The 18763-nt window shown below is 44.4% G+C and overlaps 1 protein-coding gene across 1 annotated transcript in view; it reads left to right on the plus strand.

Moving 5' to 3' along the window:
* MED23 (mediator complex subunit 23) overlaps nt 1-12755 on the plus strand; it is a 1483999-nt gene extending 1471244 nt beyond the window's left edge. The window contains exon 22 of the mRNA XM_044067991.1: nt 12000-12755. Coding sequence (XP_043923926.1) covers nt 12000-12173 — 174 coding nt within the window. The 3' untranslated portion in view covers nt 12174-12755. The remainder of the gene's footprint in view (nt 1-11999) is intronic.
* Nucleotides 12756-18763: the final 6008 nt, after the last annotated feature.

Below are 18763 nucleotides of genomic sequence, written 5' to 3' on the forward strand. Positions count from 1 at the left end.
GTCCCCTACTCTTAAGAAACTTGATAGGTTCTACAATGTGCCTTCAAACTACAAGTTTTAGTTTTAAATGCCCTCTTGCTAATTTTTTGTGGTTTCAGTCTTTACAGATGATCCTTCTAAGCTTTTGCTCTCTGCTAACCTCATTCCTTGAGCTAAGGACAGTAGAGCTACGGAAGGATTGGGTAAGAAGGTATAAACTGCTGCCATCTTGTCCTTTCAGGCAATTAATTATCAAACCCATGTAACCCAGGTATGTCTTGGCTCTCCTTTCTCAGGTAGCTAAGGTTGTGTCTGATCTTCCTGTTTTTGTGGGGAAAGCTTCAGATCTTTCCCTGCCTGGGTCCACTTCCCAGGTTGCTCATCACTCCATAAAATGCAGTTATGATGTTGCTGATACCTCTTCCAGGGCTGCTGTCTTTGGTTCTGTAATGAGGCATTATTCTTGGTTTTGCCTTCAAGCCTTGCCTGCATTTGAAAGTTCCTCTGGATATAAAAATATTTTTGAGACAGCTCCAGGCAACCTGTTCAGTTCTGTCCAGGATAAGGCCAAACAGGAACTCAAGCATAATTTTGTCTCTTCATTCTTAAATTTCAGAAGAATTACTCTTCTGAGAAATCTGCCTTTGTCTGCAGACAGCCTCGTTAGCCTTCCAAAGGTAGGAAGGGGTCTAGACATATTCCTCCTAAGTCTACTCAGACTCCTACATCTCAGAAACCTTCTTTTCAAGACAAACCTGTCTCTATCTGACATTTTGACCCCACCCCCGGCCAGATCCCATCCCAGATTGTCAACAGATTATCTCAGATTCATTGGTGCTGTCATTTGTCAGAGGTATTTCATGGTATGGAAGTCCCTTCCCACTTTTCAGGCATTCCGCAGTCTTCTCCATACCAGCTTTCTCACTTTCCAGAGATTGTCCAGTCCCTTTTGGATCAAGCCACCATTCAGCCTGTTCCACCTACACAAATGGGAAGAAGTTTTTACTCCAGGATGTTTTTGGTTCCCTGGAAGAAGGGGGTTTGGAGACCAATTCTGGACCTTTCCTCTCTACTCATCACCTTCCTCAAGGTTCCTTCTTTCAGGATGTTGTCTCTTCAGACTTTGTTTCCTCTACTTTTTCCTCAGGTCTACTTTGTGTCTTTCGATCTCAATGATGCGTATCTTCATATTCCCATTCACCATTTGTTCAGGAAAATTTTACATTTCTATGTTTCTTCCTCTCATTTTCAGTTCTCTGCTTTGCTATTTGGCCTTTCTACTGCCCCAAGGGATGAGTATTCACCAATGACTCGGTCTTGTCATTGCTTTTTGCAGGCTTTGAGGGTTACAGATATTCCCCTATTTAAACAACTTGCTTATTCAGGCTTTTTCTACCAGCAGTCTCCTTGAAGATTTCCACTTCACCACTCTTCTTTTTCAAAATCTGGGGTTCACCATCAGTCTCAAAAAGTCAGTCTCCTTGCCCTCCCTAGGTCATATTTTCCTTGATTGCAGGATTCAGACCATTTCCATGTTGGCTTCTCTTCCTGCTGCCTAGGTGCTCTCTTTGACAGCCTTCTTCCAGTCTCTTCTTTCTCTCTCCTCTATCCCAGCCAAGGAATTTCTGAGAGTTCTGGGCTTTATGGCTTTTACCATCTCTGTGCTTACTCTTGCCAGGCTCCATATGAGGAAGTTACAATGGTACCTGAAATTGCCATGGATTCAACATTGCCACTCCCTGGAATTCTGTGTTCTTTTGCTTCCTTGTCTCAAACTTAAGCTCCATTAGTGCATTCGTCAAATTTCTCATAATCAGGGACTGACCTTTCAGGCTGCATTTCCTTCCCATGAACTGTTCACGAATGTCTCAGACCTGAGGTGGGGTGCTTCTTGTGGCCCTCTGAAAATTCAGGGTCTCTGGCCTCCTTGTCAGAGATCAGACATGTCAACATAGAAGAGATGAGGGGTCTGCTTCTGACTCTGCAGGCTTTACTTTTCCTTTTTCTCCCCAATCCCCTGAAAATCTACATGAACAATACCACTGTGATGTGGTATATCAGCAAGCAGGGGGATATGAGATCTTATCTCCTCTGCAGACTAGGCCTTCATGCTTGGGATCTGGCTATCAGTTATCAGGTGACTCTTCCGGTGGTTTATATTCATTCAGAGCGCAGTCTAGTGGCAGACTGTCTGAGCAGGTCCAGAACACAGACTTATGAATGGATGCTTCACAGAGATGTGTTTCTGGACATAGTCTGTCAGTAGATTTTTTTGACTTCCCTCTGAACAGATAAATTCTTCTTTTCTGTTCAAGAGTACCAAGTCCTCTGACTTGAAAAGTGGACGTCCTGTCTTTTCCTTGTAAGGGAATGTTTCTGTATGCATTTCCTCCCCTTCCCCTGCTGCCAAGAGTTCTGCACAAGATTAGGCAGGACTCCCCTAAATCTTATTAGTGACTCTCTTTTCAGACAGACAGAACTGGTACCCCCTTCTTTTTCATCTGGCCAGGGGCAATCAAGTTACCTCACCGGGTAAATTTTCTAACACAAGACAAGTAATCTCTCATCTATCCTCACGACACTGTGAGTGGTAGGGTTTTTATCCCCTTTAGGCACCTCTTTTCTGAGAACATGATTCGTGTTCTGCAGGAGGCCAGGAAACCCACTACCAGAAAATCATATATCTTTAAATGGAAAAGATTTTCTGTTTGGTGCCTCTCTTGTCATTAGGATTCATTTTCAGTGGTGGTTCCTTTGGTTCTGTTATCTGTGTGATCTGCTGCATAATGCTGGCTTGGCATATTCTTAAGTTAAAGCTCACCTGTCAGTTATCACTCCTTGTCTGCCTTTGACCCCCCCCCCCCCTTTGACCTCAGTTTGAGGTCAAGCAATTTCTTAAAGGCATCCTTCATGTCATGCCCCCAAAAAACTATTCCTCCTCATTGGGACCTCTGTTTTGCACTTGAAAAGTTGACTCATGCTCCCTTTGAACCTGCTAGTTCAGCTTCCTTGCAACTTTGTACTTGGAATACTGTTCTTCTGTTGGTTCTTTCTTCTGCAAAAAGAGTGTCTGAACTTCAGGCTGTTATGGCTATTCCTTCTTTTTTAATTTTGAACAGAGACAGGGTGTCTCTCTGTACTAATCCTTCTTTTATGCCCAAGGTGGTTATTGGAGTTGCTGCTTTATCAGTCGGTTCAACTTCTATAGTTTTTTCCTTCTCTGCAGTCTGCCAGTTGAGAAGGATTTTCACACCTTGGAAGAGGATAGACAGCTGATATATTAATATAAAATAAAGGTTATTCACAAGTCTGAGCAACTTTTTGTTTCTTTTTATTCCAGGACTTTGGGTGTGGCTGTTTTAAAGTAAACTATCTCCTCCTGGAACTTCAAGGCCATGTCTTTTTGATGTTCTCTTCATGGCAAATGTCTTTCTTCAACTGTAAAGGGGCATTCTACTAGGGCGGTCGCCTGTTCTAGTACCTTTATCAAGGGCTTGGACACCAGCTCCATCCTTAAGGCAGTTATTTGGTCCTCTGTTTATACTTTTACAAAGTATTACAAATTGGATGTTTCCAGGGCAGGTTTTCTCAGGGATATTCTGCATGGGTTAGTAGAGGGCTCCTCCCAGTCGTCTTTTTAGTTCTTGTACTCCCTTCTCAGTGAAGAATACTGCAACAGTAATGTGGAAGGACATAGTGTAGTTGTGTAAAGTCTTACCATAACAGTAGATGTCCTCCTCTTCACTGTTACAGTAGTTGGTCCCTCCCTCTTTTTCCCCTCTGTTACAGCTCTAGCCCAAGTGTTTTGTTACCCTCCTGGCTGAGAGGCTCTTATTTCCCTTCCCTTCTTAACTTTTTTTCTTCTAGATGTACGTATTCTCCTTTATCCTTGGGGATGTTCTGTTCCTCCTGAGGCATTTCAGTTCTGAGTATTTACATCTGTACGTAACCTTTATGCCCTACACAGGGAACATACATGTAATGTACAGTACTTATAAGATCTAAAGGCTTTGGTATACTGGCCAGACGTTAGGCTTTCCTTGGCAGGAAAGACCTTCAGTGAAGAATAAGAGAAGAGAAGGACATCTACTGTTATGGAAAGATTTTATGTAACTGTAGATTCAGGAGGGACAGGGACAGCCCCCTAGTTAGAATTTATATCCATCTGTTCAGATTTCCCCACCCTGGAAATCTTTATTTGCCCCTGAGACTTCATACTCCCTTATGGCATCAGATAGTCTCAGACAGTTGGGTTCTCACTGTGAACCAACAAGGATATTCCTGACAATGGGAATTCCTTCCTCCTTTTCAGGAGTATTCCACCTTGCCCAGGGAACCAAATTTCTCTGTTTTTATCTCATTCTACACAACAGGATGTTTCAGAGAATCATAGAACTAGAGTCTGTCAATATCCTAGGCAGTTTCCAAAACAGAAGGATCTTGGAGGCCTGTGCTGAATCGTTCTTCTCTAAACACTTTTGCCAAGATCCCGAACTTCAAGATGTTATCACTTCAAAATCTTGTTCTTTGATTCCTCATCTAGCTTTCATGCCTGTCATCACATTCATATTGTCAAGCATTTCTTGCATTTTTTTAAATACATGCTGTGCTTTGCTGATGAAGTTCTTCGTGTTTCACTGTTGCAGTCATCACATTTGGGTTATCTGCTTGCAGTAGCCCTCAGTCGGCCTGATTATCAAAGTCTTTGGTCCTGCGTCGGTTGCTGTCTCATCTTCCATGACGTCCAGTAGTCAGGGGTATAAAGCATGCAGCCGATGCCATTACATCAGTCTTTCTTGCCATGTGGTGCCCGAAGCAGAAGCAGTTTGCAAGTGCCGGTCGGCCGACCGACTCCTGAAATTTTCATTTTCGAGTTTCAGAACCGAAGTCTTCAACTAAAGCTAAGTACCCCATTGGGGAAACTTTTTCTTGCTCTAAACCGATGTCGGTAAAAGTCAATAATTGTATTTCTTGTGGAAAGCAAATACCTCATAAAGATTTTCATTCATACTGTATTCCTTGCCTAGGCCCTGACCACGACGTACCTCGCTGTTGGTTTTGTGCCTTATTTAAAGAACTAACTATTCGTCGTCGGTATATTTACGCTTCTAAATATTTTGGTACTCGGTTCAATTATCCAGATATGGCTTCGGTAAGCCACCCGACTACCGACATTCCGAAAAAACACAAAGATAAAAGACAGAGACAGGCCACCTAGGTCCAAAGCTGGCGACAACGCTTCTCCTAAGCTAGTCGCCAATTCACTGTTACTCAGTGAGGCACTTTCGCAGCCCCTGATACCCGCTACTTCAGATTCGCAGGCCTCTACTGAGACCCATTCGAAGTTCAGTATGCCGCAAGATGCTTCAACTGTGGAACCTGCGGATGTCTCTACCTTGGATGGGTCTGGAGCTGCTGTGCAGGTACCGGCTTCTGAGGGTGTATTCAGGCCTACTGACTTGCATATTAAACCAACGTCATCTTCTTCTTCAAGGCCTAAAACTCGATCCATGCCTAGAAAACAGACGCCTAGACCGCATGGTCAGGCCTGTATGCCTTAAAAAAGCAAATGATAAGAATGGCTGGAGACCTTATTACTTTAATCAAGAGAAGCCAGCCTTCCCCCTCTAAGAGACCTAAGACTGAATTTGGTTATGATTCTTCTGATCAGGATTCTGAAATTTCTGTTTCTTCTGATGACCAGGATTTACCCTTATCTACCTATGAGGATTCTGATGCAGAGGACTATATTCCCTGTGCTTCTCCTCCAGAGGATTTCTCTTTTGGTGAAACCTTGCATACTCTTAGGGAGCATTTTTACTGGGAAAGCAAGGATTACTCTGATTCTAAAAAGAGGCTTAGGGATTTCTTACTCCTGCCCCAACATAGGCCTTTAGCTATCCCCCCTGTACTGGACATTGTTGATTATGCCTTTTCGGAGTCTAGCTTGGCCCCTGACTCCTTATCTCCTGCTCCCAGAAAACCAGATAGATATTACAGAGTTCCTGACTCTCACAAGTTCCTCTTTAAAAATCCTACTGCGGATCCTGAGAACATTTCACAGAGACCCAAGGGCATAAAGGCTACTACTGCCAAAAATCCTACCCCCTCTGATAGAGATTCCATGGCACTGGATAGATGGGGTAAGAAGGTATACACTTCTGCAACCTTGGCCATTAGGGCCTTAAATTGCCAGTTTCATATGTTAAAGTATCAGCAGCATATTATTGGATTGCTTAAACAGAAAATGATGTTGATTCCGGACTGTGCTGAAAATAAGGATTTTCAGAATTTAATGAATTCTGGTGAACACATTGGAAAACATACTTTGCAATGTGGTTTTGATTCACTAGAGGCATCTTGTAGGGCTGCTGTTACTGATTCTGTACTTAGAAGACATGCTTGGCTTAAGGAGCAATCTTTGCCAGATCATGTTAAAGCTAAATTGTTGGATGCTCCCTTAAACCAGGACTGCCAGTTTGGCAACAAAGCAGAAGTAGTACTTAAAAAGATAGAGCAAAAAGCTAAATCTATGCAAACTGTTAAAGATTTCCTGCAAGTGCAGCCTCCAAGGTTTAGTAGGCATTGGCCCTCTAAGAATTGGTCCTTTCCTGCCTCTTCCAGGCCTTCTCAGTCCAAACCCAGAACCAACAGAACACTCAGGCTTCAGTCCCAAGGTACGCACAGGACTAAGCAGTGGGGAGCTCCCACTTCCAAAGCAGAGAGTAGTAAGACCCCCCCCCCCCCATGGTAAACTGTCTCATTGACTTAACTTTAAAACTTCCAAGCCCTTCTCAACTGACTGCTCCTTTAGGGGGAAAGATTGCTCTGCAGGCAAAAAACTGGGAACTCATTACCCAGGACAAATGGGTTTTAAATAGTTTGCCAAGGATACAGATTCCACTTCCACACTTTACCAACCCCATACGGTTGGCCAGATCTACCCCTAAATCAGTGACAGAGGCTCAAAAGCAAGTTCTCTCTCTCTCTCTCAAGTATAAGGGCGATTCAAACTGTCCCAGAAGAGGAAAGAGGACAAGGTTTCTACCCAAGACTTTTCCTGATGCCCAGAAAAGATAACTCCTGACATCCTACACTTTTTTGGTGGTCCCAAAATTCAAGATGCTAACTCTTCACCAGTTGCTTCCTATGCTAGGCAAGGATGCCTGGTTGGCAACACTGGATTTAAAGGAAGCCTACCTGCACATCCCAGTCAGGGAATCTTGCAGAAGTTACCTACGCTTCAAAGCAGGCTTCATGCACTATCAGTTCTCTGCACTGCCCTTTGGCTTATCTACTGCACCCAGGGTATTCACAAAGTGCCTAGCTCCAGTCATTGCATTTTGCAGGCAAATAAATATTCAGATATACCCATAACTGGATGATTGCCTAATTCAGGCAGAAAGCCAGGACATACTATTGAATCATCTGGCCTTTGTACAAAATGTGCTAACTTTTCTGGGCTACACCATAAACGAAAAGAAATCACATCTGGTACCCTGCCAACAAATTGTATTCCTGGGAGCAAGCTTGAACACAACTTCCCAGATGGCTTTCCTCACGCCAGAGAAACAAGTTCATTTGACAGCTTACTTCAAACTAATGGCCACAAAGACTTGCTACCTGCAAGACAAATACTGCAAGCCTTGGGGTTCATGGCCTCCTGCATTCTTCTAATTCCATATGCAAGACTGCATATGAGGAAACTACAATGGTATCTAAAAAGCATATGGTGTCAACATTCTCAGAATCTAGAAGCAATGATTCCTATCATACCTTGCCTACAGTTAAGAGTTCCTTTGGTGGGCAGAAGCCTGCCACCAAAACAAGGAACTGCCATTCACTCTACCCCCCTGCTTCCCAAACCCTAACAACAGACACATCAGACTATGCATGGGGGGCTCACTTAGCAGGGAGGTGCATTCAGGCAAATGGAACCCAAGTCAAATGCACCTGCATATCAATCAAAACGAAATGTTAGCTGTATAGAATGCTCTGACAGCCTTCAAGGACCATATTCTTCCAGGACACTTAATGGTAAGATTGTATGGAGTTATGGATCACCGTGATGTGGTACATAAACAAGCAGGGGGGAACCCACTGATCGCCTCTCTGCAGACTAACCATAGCTCTGTGGCACACAACCTTGAGCTACCAAGTGCACCTACAGGCTCAATTCCTGCCAGGAAAGCTAAATAAACTGGCAGATGATCTAAGCAGAAATCTTGTGGACCCACACGATCGGAAACTGGAACCAAAGACATTCAGCATGTTGATAAACAAATGGGGGAGCCCAGAGATAGACCTGTTTGCCTCCCCCAGAACTACCAATTGGACAAATTCTGCACAAGGACTCCCCACAAACAAGCTTGAAAAGTGGATGCCCTGTCCTTCACCTGGAAAAAATATATTAGTTTATGCCTTTCCTCCTCTGCCTCTTCTCTCCAAGGTACTACTAAAGATCAAACAGGACAAACCAAGGATGATACTGATTGCACCAGACTGGCCACGCCAACACTGGTACACCCCGTCTTGCGCAGTGTGTCACTGCTGGCATCATGGCACCCGCCTCAGGCCCCTACCCTGCTGTCCCAGCAGAAGTGCCAGGTTCTGCACCCTCAGCTTCAAACCCTGAACCTGGCAGCCTGGCTAATTACCTAATCTCGCCGTTACCATCCCTCAGTAAACAAGTGTTGGATGTCATTCTGGAGGCAAGGAGGCCTAGTACTAGAACATCTTATGCTGAAAAATGGAAAAGATTCTGTTCCTGTAACCAAACTCAGGGGATGAGCACAGCAGCGCCCAATTTACCTCAGGTTCTTCAATACCTAACTGAGATGCTTCACAAGGGTCTTTCTTTTTCCTCCATTAAAATTCATGCCTCAGCCGTTTCAGCAAATTACAACACAGAACCCACCCCTCTTCTCTCATCCACTGCTGAAGCAGTTCCACAGAGGGGCCAAAAACTTAAGACCACCCAGGAGAGCCCTGACTCCAGCCTGGGACCTTAACTTTGTATTGGAAAAACTTACTGTACCTCCTTTTGAGCCAGCTGCAAATGCAGAGTTGAAATTCCTTTCTTGGAAGACAGCCTTCCTTTTAGCCATCACTTCAGCAAGAAGGGTGTCTGATTTACAGGCCCTTATGGTAGTGGAGCCTTTCATCATCTTTTATGTGGACAGGTTGTCCCTCAGGACCAATCCCTCCTTCATGCCTAAGGTAGTATCCAGTGTGGCTCTTAATCAGTCCATTCATTTGCCAACCTTTTCTAATCCCCAGAACAAAGGGGAACAGATACTGCACTCCTTAGATGTGCACAGACAATGTAGATTTTACTTGGACAGGACTAAACCTCTCAGGAAATCTAAACGGCTGCTGGTGGCATTTTCTGCAGGGGCAAAGAGGAAGGCCATTTCAAAACAAACCATTTCTAAATGGATAGACCATTGCATTAATTTCTGCTATAAGCACCATGGAAATCTATCCCACAGGGGATAAGACCCCATTCAACCAGGGCTGCATCTACCTCTACAGCCTTTCTCAGAGGTGTCCCTACCAGGGACATCGTAGAAGCTGCTACCTGGAGTTCTGTACATACTTTCACCAAGCATTACCATCTACCAATTTTCTCTAAATCCAGAGCTGGTTTTGCCACTGCAGTCTTGCAGGGCCTTATAGCTGGTCCTAATGCTGTCTAAATTCCTCCTCCCATCCTTAGCTTTGGGAATCTACCCAAATGTGATGACTGCAACAGTGAAACATGAAGAACATAGTACAGTTGTGTACACTTACCATAAATGTAGATATTCGAGTGTATTTACTATTGCAGTCCTGGTTACCCTCCCTCCTGCCCCCTGACTTCTTTTGGCTATACCTCTATTCCTTTTTACTAGGCTTAAAAGCTTTTTGATGTATTTGCTTTTTTTTGGGAGGTATAACCTTGTATATATATTTAATTGCTTCCCATTAGGAGGGCACCTGACATCTGGGGCAAGAAAAACTGATGTAATGGCGTCGGCTGCATGCTTTATACCCCTGACTACCTGACGTCATGGAAGATGAGACAGCAGTCGACGCAGGACCCAAGACTTTGATAATCAGGCCGACTGAGGGCTACTGCAAGCAGATAACCCAAATGTGATGACTGCAACAGTGAATACACTTGAACATCTACATTTATGGTAAGTGTACACAGCTGTACTTTCTCTCTTTTACCCTTTAGAGTCTTCACTGCACTAAGGGTGTTCACAAAGTGCTTAGCTCCAATCATTGCTTGTTGCAGACTCCATGGAATTCATAAACCACAAATGACTCTCCAAAGAACAAGAAAGCCAAAAAAAAACTGGCGCAGATTCACAAACACTTTTAATTCTCTAGCACCTTGGTACAAAACCTTCAAGGAGTAATAACATACAACCAAAAATCAGTGCTTGATATACAAAACCAGGAAAACAATTATTCAATTACATAAATAATTAGATAAAACACCTCCAATTAATTTCCCCATTTAAACCTACAGGAATCATTGTGTCATACTTTAAAATAAAGACAGACTCCTTGTGTAAAAATTTTTCTTTAAGAAAAATCTCTTCATTTTTCAAATTTATCTGTTCTAAAACACTACCTTGAAGCAATGAAAAATCACTATTGTGTTTATCTTTAAAATGAGAAGCTATCATTTTGTCTGCTCTCTGATTTTTAATAACACTGATGTGCTTGATCAGTCTTGTTTAAAATGTTCTTTTGTCTCCCCAATATAGAAGAAATTACACGGACATTTTAAAACCTAAATAACCCCTCTACTATTACGTGAAAAAAGTCCTTTAGGTGTAAATCTAATCTTATTGATGTATTTAAAGGAGCACACTACATCCTTACAAACAGAACAATTAATTATTACAACATAAGATTCCAACAGTCACAGGAAAATTATTAATACTAACACTATAGAACAAAAGTACCATGTGCTAGCATATCCCTAAGATTTGTCCCACGTCTGCATGACATTAAAGGTTGTTATCCAATATCTTGCATAAATCTTTGTCCTTCAGAAGAAAATTCCAATACTTTAATATTTTACAAATTTCTTCACTTTTAATATTATAAATAGAAACAAAATATATTTGTCCCCTCTCATTATTCCAACTATTTCATAGTTTCATAGGTTAGTACTAAGCTAACTGCCCTTGCGAGCCATTTTAAGCCTAGCCAATTATCCCTTGTGAGACTCAAAGCCTGCACCTTGTGTTTGTAAGACAAACACCTTAACCATTAGACCACCCTCCCTTATTATATTTTCTACTATGTTTCCTTCTAATCATATTTTCATCCAATTCCAACTCTAAAATTTTATGTATGGCTTCATTTATCACATCCATTTTGTATCCCCTATTTCGAAACATATTGGCAGATTTGTCTATTTCACTTACTGCATTTTATTTAACACTACAAATTCTAGATAACCTCAAAAATTTGCCATATGGCAATGCTGACAAAGATGCGTTGTTTGACGACTAGTAGCATGGAGGTACTGATTCTCATCTAAAAGTTTCCTATGTACTCCAGAATACATTTCTGAGAGATCAGCTAAGCTATGTGCCATTATTTGTTCAGTTCCACCTCTGGGTGTATTTTTACATCATCATTTCTCTTAATGCATTTTGGGTAAACCTACATAACTTATGGTTCTTTTTGAAGGGCCTCAGGTAGTTATTTAAAATGTTTCAACTAAGTCATTTCATTTATAAATACCTATTCAATTGCCATAATTCTATCTTGTCTTTCTCCTGCATGCACACAAAACAGTTTTTATTAATACTGATCCATGTGTAGTGCTTAGCTGTTAGGTGTTTAGGTGGTATTGAACATTTCGGTGTAATGTATGCTACTGACATAGGTTTTCTGTTTATGCACCTTTCTGGGTCTTTTTGTACAAATTACCTTTTACAGATGGCATAGGTTTTTGTACGCTCCTTTTGCATTACATTTGGCAGCTGAACTTTTTTTTTTTACCCCCCCAGGTTGAAAAAATAATTTGCAATTTGAGGCCTGCTTTGAAATTGCGACTCCGTTTCATAACCCACAGCATTAAAATGGAAGCCTCAGCAGTTCCTTCACAGCCTGTATCCAGTGGGTCTCCAGCACCTCAAACCAGCCAGGTTCCTGTTACTGTGACTATGCCTGTGACACAGTGAAGAGTAACACAAAACTCTGAATAGGAAGATCGGCACTCAGCACTTCAGTCACAAGTTAACAGTCTGGATGTTTTAGTCCAGGGTGATTGTACAGACTCCAACATTCGACCATGGTTTTCCTTTCAATACATTTTTGAAGACCGAAACTAAAGCACAAAAGTTGCCTTTTATTTTGAATTTTAGACTGCTTTCACTGGTTATCAGTTTTCTTTGTATTAAATCTGAAGAACTAAAATGGATATATATATTTTTTGAAGTTGTGTTTGCCTTTTCATTTGGCAGGCACATTCATTTAGTGTATATGTCATTCTATAAGTCGCACCATATTGGTATATGTTTTTATCTTCTTTGATATTGATTTCTGTTTTTTTAAGAAAGCAGAAAAAAAAAGATTTAAATAATTTCTTCATTTTTGGCAAGCATACTGCAAGAAACACACAATCCATGTTATGTAAAAGGTTTTGTAAAGTATTCTAAATATCACTAAATTCGATCATGAAGTTAAGATTGTAGGTACATTTTTGTAAAATTCAGAATTATCAGCGTTAAGACGTTTTTTATTAAATGTATATGATATGCTAATTGGCTTATGTTTATGAAAGTGTTTTTGAAATACTACGTGTTTGAGGGTCTTAAAAGTAGTCTGTAATTTACAGATGAATACCCTAAAAGATCAAGATGTTATGGTCTTTTACACATTTTGCTGCTTATTGCAGAATTAAGTAGATCCAACAAAACAGCTGGCATGTCACAACTAAGATCTGCTAATATACACAGTCTGTTCGTTTGGGATTCGGGCTATTTGCAGTGGAGTTACATCATGTGGTCCTACATGTTAGTTTTCACTACGTTCACTAGTTCTGGTTTGCCTTGAAAAGTAGTAGTTTTGCCTGGTTGGTCTGACCTGGTTAACAAATTAGTAAAATAGCAACTTAGCAAAAATGCAAGCTTAGCAGAAAGCAGTGAACCATAGGAAAATGTTATCCAGCAAGCCACTGTTTTTGTTTTGGGTGGAAGAGGAGGCTAGGTAGTCTCTGCAGGATTTTTATTATTATTATTTTTTTGTAGTAGTCTCCCCTTAATTTGCTGTTTGTAGATGTTAGGCAATTGTAGAATAATGCTGACTTTGCCCTATCTGTCTGAAAACTCAGTAAAGATGTTGAAGATAACAGCCAGCCACCTTGATGCTGTAGTAAAGAAAGGTTTCATTTTGGGATTGCACATAGACTTTGTGCTTTTCTGTGTTATCCTGTTATGTCCATTTAATTAAATATTTAGTGTGAAATAGGGTTCATTACTCTATTACTATTTATGATGCTTTTCTCCAAATGATGCAGTCCTTTACTATTACTCTTTGTATACAGTTTTTATTTACCTGCTAGGTTACCTTTCACATTCTTTTTTTTTTTTACTTTAACCTCAAGTGGGTTGCCCTCCATATGGTGGGATGATTTCCCACCAGGTGGGTTATATTCATAGTTGTTTCATGGTCATTTTAGCATAATAGATCTGTGAATGTTATGTCACTCTACCCATTAACATTTAATTTGTTTTTTGTTCTTGTCATCTGTATGTGAAGTTTTGCAGGCATTTTGTAACTTCGGGTTATTTCTATTTTAAGTTCTGCAGTACCACTAGACTTTTTTTTGTATACATGGAGTGGAAAGAAGGCACTGTTAAAGGAGAATGGAGCAGTTTTGCTTTATCAGACTTGATAGTTTTCTTGTCACTTGTATACCTTCTTTGTGTGCAGTACTGTTTAAGATTATGCTGTCAGCCAGCTCTAAATATATGTTGTACAGATCTGAAGTAGTTAACTTCATTTGATCAGCAACCTGTGGATATCGGATCCGACCTGGATCCGAGCCAGCAGCTTTCCAAGCTTGAGATCCAAGCTCCAAACTCCTCCCCTTACCCATAATACCCTGCCATCTCCTTCCAACCTCCAGATCTCATTTGCCACGGCTTCTACAAGCACGAGTTACAAGCTCCGGGTAAGAATTAGCGAGTTATTGTTAAATAATCTCCTTGCGACTTCCTTTTTTTGTGTGAGTAGTGTGTGTGTGTTAGATCGTTCAATATAGACCTCCCCCCTTTCCTTCTTATCTTAGTTTTTGTTATTGTTACTACTCCCCCTTAGTCTTGTGTGTGTGAGTGTTTAGGATGGCTGAAGGCCCTAAGGCCATTTTCGCTAAACGCTCTGGGTGTGGCCATAAGCTCTCCCTAGCCGATGGCCACACTCAGTGCGTTATTTGCCTGGGGGTTGCACACCTCTCTTCGGACTGCCATATTTGTGCAGCTTTTAACCCCCGGGCTCTGAGGGATAGGAGGAACAAGCTTATCCTGGCGGGTCTTATACCCTCGGATTCAGCTTCTTCCTCCTCTCCCTCAGTGGCTTCAGCCTGCTATCTTGTCTCCCCTGGCTGGGACTCAGACTCCCGTTGTTTGCCAGGGTGAGAAAGAATCCAGCAAATGAGAAAGGAGAGAGAGGGAGAAAGAGAAAGAGAGAGGGAAAGAGATAAACAGAAACACAGGCGCCACAAGCGGTGGGCCGAGTTAGCCCCTTTGGCCCCACCGGCTAAACTCCTCTCTTCCCCTCAGAAGGTTCCCCGGTCCTCCCCCTCTTGGCTCCGCTCTCCACGCTTCTCGCCGGAGCCAGAGTAGGAGCCCCGGCCATCTTCGATGTCGTTGTGGCGGCCCTCCAGGCCAGCTTCGATGGCCTCGTCTAGGACTACCCGAAGCCTTTCCGATGCCGACATGGACCGGATGATGCGTTGCTTTCTACAGACCCAGATGCAGATGGGAGTGCTCCTGCCTCCCCCCTCCTCGGGGGGGGGGTTCAGCCACTTCTTTCGCCCCCATAGCCCCTTCTCCGATCCACTATCGGGTTTCAGAGCCGTCGGATCCGAGTAGTCTCGGAGCCGGGGAGTCGTCGGCACCAATAGTGGTGGCTACTTCGACGCCGCCAGTGCCTTCAAGTTTGCCAGATCCTTCCCCGGATCTGAGCTCTTGGGGCCGAAGGCCAGGCGTCAGATCCGAGAGGGCTGTTGCGGTCGATGCACACTTCTCTTTCGGATCCGATCACTTCGGCTCCGGTCCCCACATCAGACCCGAGGGTGGTGATCACGGATCCCAGACAGAGCAGTTCACCCTCGGCGTTCGACGTGGTGAAGAGGGTTTTCTCGAGAAGTTCGAAGACCCCCTGCTCTTACTACGGGTCCAGCCATCACTCCATTGCATATGGGCCTGTCATCCATCGTCCGGCCCCAGGGACAGCCTGCGTCACTCCCAGACAGTTCCTTCGGAGGAACAAGACCCTGTTGGTGAGCTCTCCTTGGATAGCCCCCCCCCCCAGGGAGATCCCTCACAAACACAGTTGTAAGAGGAGGCACTTGGACTCCCCCGAGTCCCTCATAGAAGACACCGACTTAGAGGAAGGGGAAGGTTCCCCCAGGTCACCCCCCGAGGACGTCTCCTTTGGAGACATTATGGAAATGCGCTTAAAGGGGGGATGGGCAGCCCAAAAGCCTTCCTCGGATGAGTCGGTGTTTCAGAAGGCATTCGACGCACTCCCGTCTACCTCTTGGGTGTCCCCTCCGGCCGACCCCCTGGTGGACCTCATCACTACCAGGGCGTGGAAGGAACCAGACACTGTAGAGCCAATCCCCAGGAGGCCTGATAAGATTCTTAGCCCCCCCGGTGGATAGGACAACGTGGAGCAAAGGTTTCCCCGTAGATGCCATGGTGGTAGCGGCTGCCACCAAGAAGGAGCTAGCACAGGATAGTTCCTCGGTTCATCCTCCTGATAAGGAGTCTCAGACGATGGACCGTATTGGAAAGCGGATGTTTGCTTCAGCTACCTTTTCTATAAGGGCGCTGAATTACTTGGCCCATGTTATTAGGCTTCAGCGAGATCTGGTCAAAGAATACGCTAAGTCTCCCCCAGAGTCCATGTCAGCCGAGGACAAACGAACCTTCTCGACCCGCATGGCCACTCTAAAAGCTGTGTCAAACACGTCTATGTGGCTACTCTCCCATGCCACGGAGGGAGCCGCTAGAGCCAGCGGATCAGGCATCGCCTTAAGGCGTCACGCCTGACTCCGACTTTGCAGAACCCTTCAAGGCGTCCTTCGCTAACGCTCCTTTCGACGGTTCTACCCTATTCGGAAAGACCATCCGAGATACGCTGGTTCAGAGCGAGAAAGACGGGAAGATGCTGTCTGCCGTCAGAATCCTCTTCTCAGCTCCTCAAAGGTCCTTTCTAGGAACTAGAGAAGACAAAAGAAGATGTGGTTCCGGAAGTCTCAGCAGTCCCGTTACACTCCGGACCCTTCGTCCTTCAGAGGCAGAGGGGGACAAAGTGGACGCTGGGCCAGAGGCAGAGGGGACCCGAAGAATTTTGGGTCGCGAGAACCTTTCTCTGATCGACCCACACAGCAGCCCTGAGGGGTTGCCCGACTGCTCCTCTTTGGAGGCAGTCAGGGGGCGTTTTTCGAAGCACCTGGTACAATGGGAGTCCATCACAACGGATTGCTGGGTTCTTCGTGTAATATCCAGAGGTTATTCTATCCCCATCGTAAACTTACCTCCTCGATCAAGGCGCCTCCCCGATGTACCACCCAGTCAGAGGGAGGCTGCAGCTTTAGAAATAAGAAAGCTGCTAGAAAAAAGAGCCATCCAGCACGTCCCCCCAGACCAGTTTGTGTTAGGCAATTACTCCAGGTTCTTTTTGGTGCCAAAGAAGACAGGGGACTTGAGGCCAATCCTCGACCTTTCTACTATGAACCTCTTCATTGCCAAGGAGAAATTCCGGATGGTCACACTTCAATCAATTCTCCCCCTGTTGCAGGAGAATGACTGGATGTGCTCCATAGACCTCAAGGATGAGTACTACCACATTCTCATGGACAGGCGTTCCAGGAGGTTCCTCCACTTTCGGCTAGGGGCCAGTCACTTCCAGTTCAGAGTCCTACCATTCAGCCTCACCACAGACCCCAGGGTGTTCAAGATCATAGCGGTCGTAACAGCCCACCTGAGGCTTCAGGGAATACAGGTTTTTCCGTACCTAGACGACTGGCTCCTTACCGCTCCCACCAGGCATCTACTTTGCTTAGCCAGGGATTATTTCCTGCTCCTGGCTTCCCAGTTGGGGATCACTATAAACCACAGGAAATCATTTCTTCAACCTGCCCAAGTCCTGAACTTTATAGGGGCCAGGATAGGCACGCTTCAAACCAAGGCCTTTTTGATGTCAGACAGACTTCGCAGCTTGAACCTCCACGTCTTAGCCCTCCTTCAGTTTCAAGCCCCATCGGCAGAATTAGTCCTGAGAGCTTTAGGGTCCATGGCAGCGGCAATCAACCTGTCACCCTTAGCACGCTTACACATGAGAGTCCTCCAGTGGACCTTACAGGTTCAGTGGTCAATTCTTCAGCATCCGTTGGATACTCCAATCCGCCTCAGCAGAGTTTGCAGGGACTCCCTCATGTGGTAGATCCCAATCTCGGGAACTTCAGGAAGGACGACCATTTATAATGCCGCAACCCCAAGTCACGATAACCACGGATGCTTCTCGCCTTGGGGGGGGGGGGGCATTGCATGGGCAGGACTGTCCAAGGTACGTGGACTCAGACAGAGACCGTGCTGCATATCAGTGTTCTGGAGATAAGAGCGGTGCTTCTAGCATTGCAGGCCCTTCTTGTCCTTCTCCCTCCAGGGACTATTGCAATTCAGACAGACATGTCGGTGGTCTGGTACATCAACAAACAGGGGGGAACCAGGTCTTACCCTCTTTGCCGAGAGGCCATGAGAGTTTGGGATTGGGCGATATCCTCCAACCGCTTTCTGCTAGCAACCCACATTCCAGGTCGGTCCAACATCCTGGCGGACAAGCTGAGTCGAACTATCCTCTCACCTTATGAGTGGTCTCTGAACCCCTTAGTAGTGAATCAGATCTTCCACAAGTGGGGCCAGCCTTGCTATGATCTCTTCGCATCGCCTTCAAACGCGAAGTGCAGCGAGTTTTTCATTCTAATTCCCCCTCCGGGGGAAAGCCCCAGAGACGCTCTAGTTCATGCTTGGCCATCCGGTCTTCTTTATGTTTATCCTCCTCTTCCATTGATGACAAAATTCTTACAGAAAGCTCTGTTGCGGAACAAGATTATCCTCATAGCCCCATTCTGGCCTCGTCAAACCTGGTTCCCTTTCCTACGGTCTCACCTCATAGCTCCTCTTTGGACCTTAGATCCCATTCCAGATCTGATATCTCACCCATTGGGTTTGGAACCCCCGAATCTAGTCGACCTCAAGCTCTCAGCTTGGTTGATCCAGTTCCATTAGTTGCTAGGACTCCCCGTATCTCGTCGACAGTGAGATCCATCCTGGTAGCGGCTCATAAGCCCTCTACTAGGAAGGATTACAATAGCAAATGGAAGCGTTTTTCCATCTGGGCCTCCGATAGGAATTTGGACCCTTTCACTGCTCCTATTCCAGCAGTGCTTGATTTCATATCCCACACCTTTCAACAAGGGGCCAGTTCTTCTACCGTAAAGGTACAGATGGCTGCTATATCCCATTTCCACATTGGAGAC

This window comes from Protopterus annectens, chromosome 1.part0 (assembly GCF_019279795.1).
Source record: "Protopterus annectens isolate FY-2018-M chromosome 1.part0, PAN1.0, whole genome shotgun sequence".
Classification (NCBI taxonomy): domain Eukaryota; kingdom Metazoa; phylum Chordata; order Ceratodontiformes; family Protopteridae; genus Protopterus; species Protopterus annectens.